This window comes from Acyrthosiphon pisum, chromosome X, assembly GCF_005508785.2.
Source record: "Acyrthosiphon pisum isolate AL4f chromosome X, pea_aphid_22Mar2018_4r6ur, whole genome shotgun sequence".
NCBI classification, from domain to species: Eukaryota; Metazoa; Arthropoda; class Insecta; order Hemiptera; family Aphididae; genus Acyrthosiphon; species Acyrthosiphon pisum.
This window is the reverse complement of record NC_042493.1, coordinates 25,070,547-25,072,986: the sequence shown is the minus strand read 5'-3', so window position 1 is coordinate 25,072,986 and position 2,440 is coordinate 25,070,547. Positions and strand designations below refer to the sequence as shown.

Below are 2,440 nucleotides of genomic sequence, written 5' to 3'. Positions count from 1 at the left end.
GTGGTGCGCTGCGATGTTCTTTTAACGGGGCACATGATCACACTAGCCGCACGGGCACGGTTTAATGTCTTGTACGGTTACACGACTTCTCAAACTGTGTTCATGTATCCAATAAGTACAGTTAGCAAAAAATAGGTCTATTTTAGTAGAAACATAGCCGGTTTGCATTCTTTTTAAATTATAAAATCACTACAAAACAACAAATTAAAACGGAAAATGATTCGTTTATTTTTATGAATTTAATTCATTACTTCAAACTGGTAGAATTTATTTAAATATGGTAATTTTCTGTTACATTCACTTTTGCACATCATCTTAAACTTACTTATATTATTAATCTGGCGTGATGTCGATTATTGAACGAATAAAATATTATTAACGACAATAGTATGTATCAGTTTGGTCGCAATCACATACTGAATAGAGTCTTGACCTTTTTTGACATGTCTACAAAAAATCAGTAAGCTTGCACTCACCTTCAGTTATCTAATCAACACTGTAAGTGTATTGACTATTACACTTTGTTTTTGCTTTGTGCCCTTGCTTCTTTCGTTTCTCACTCGTGTGCGTCCGTAAGTGAATCGTCAGACTGTAATTTCGAGTGAACGACTTATTACACACACTGCATGGATACGGTTTCTCTCCTGTGTGCGTCCGTCTGTGCTTTGTCAAATTGCTACTACTCCCGAACGTCTTCTCACACACGTCGCATGGATACGGTTTCTCTCCTGTGTGCGTCCGAAGGTGATATTCCAGAGTACCTCTTTGAGAAAACGACTTGTCACACACGTCGCATGAATACGGTTTATTTCCTGTGTGCGTCCGAAGGTGATATTCCAGAGTACCTCTTTGAGAGAATGACTTGTCACACACGTCGCATGGATACGGTTTCTCTCCTGTGTGCGTCCGTCTGTGCTTTGTCAAAGTGCCACTACTCCCGAACGTCTTGTCACACACGTCGCATGGATACGGTTTCTCTCCTGTGTGCGTCCGTCTATGCTCTGTCAAAGTGTTACTACTCCCGAACGTCTTGTCACACACGTCGCATGGATACGGTTTCTCTCCTGTGTGCGTCCGTCTGTGCTTTGTCAAATTGCTACTACTCCCGAACGTCTTGTCACACACGTCGCACGAATACGGTTTCTCTCCTGTGTGCGTCCGTCTGTGCTTTGTCAAATTGCTACTACTCCCGAACGTCTTGTCACACACGTCGCACGAATACGGTTTCTCTCCTGTGTGCGTCCGTCTGTGCTTTGTCAAAGTGCTACTACTCCCGAACGTCTTGTCACACACGTCGCATGGATACGGTTTCTCTCCTGTGTGCGTCCGTCTGTGCTCTGTCAAATTGCTACTACTCCCGAACGTCTTGTCACACACGTCGCATGGATACGGTTTCTCTCCTGTGTGCGTCCGTCTGTGCTCTGTCAAATTGCTACTACTCCCGAACGTCTTGTCACACACGTCGCATGGATACGGTTTCTCTCCTGTGTGCGTCCGTCTGTGCTCTGTCAAAGTGCTACTACTCCCGAACGTTTTGTCACACACGTCGCATGGATACGGTTTCTCTCCTGTGTGCGTCCGTCTGTGCTTTGTCAAAGTGCCACTACTCCCGAACGTCTTGTCACACACGTCGCACGAATACGGTTTCTCTCCTGTGTGCGTCCGTCTGTGCTCTGTCAAAGTGCTACTACTCCCGAACGTCTTGTCACACACGTCGCATGGATACGGTTTCTCTCCTGTGTGCGTCCGTCTGTGCTTTGTCAAAGTGCTACTACTCCCGAACGTCTTCTCACACACGTCGCATGGATACGGTTTCTCTCCTGTGTGCGTCCGAAGGTGATATTCCAGAGTACCTCTTTGAGAAAACGACTTGTCACACACGTCGCATGAATACGGTTTCTCTCCTGTGTGCGTCCGAATGTGATTTTCTAGAATACTTTCTTGAGAGAATGACTTGTCACACACGTCGCATAAATACGGTTTCTCTCCAGTGTGCGTCCTCCAGCAACCACGGAGAGTGCTCATTTTATTTTATGTCTAAAGAATAGATTTATCAAAGAATGTTTACAGCATAATATTCTAATACACTTCCAGATTTTTTTTCAAAATGTACAATAAACAACTGGTAGTTAATTGTTGTAAAATGACGTAGCAACTAGTAAACTAGATAATGCTATACGATTTAGGTTATACGTTTAATTGGAATTTATTGACACTACACTGTTTTTAAGCCAGTATTTGTTATAATCACTTTCACAATATTAATAAATTAAAAACAAAATGACGAATCGAAAGAATTAATAAGATTAATGTAACTTTTTAAACTTAAGAATACTGCGTGTCACTTTGAGTATGATGGTGAAAATTATTAGGTGTCATATAGAATCTAGATAATATAAATACAAATGTATTGTTTGCACGTGTTTTTATTATAATCCTC

At 42.2% G+C, this 2,440-nt stretch overlaps 1 protein-coding gene across 1 annotated transcript; it reads right to left on the bottom strand.

The window, feature by feature from the left end:
• Nucleotides 1–283: 283 nt before the first annotated feature.
• LOC100163774 (zinc finger protein 271-like) lies at nt 284–2,025 on the bottom strand. The gene has a single exon (XM_016804339.2). The coding sequence runs from the start codon at nt 2,023–2,025 to the stop codon at nt 487–489; it is 1,539 nt and encodes a 512-aa protein (XP_016659828.1). The 3' UTR covers nt 284–486.
• Between the last annotated feature and the right edge of the window lie 415 nt (nt 2,026–2,440).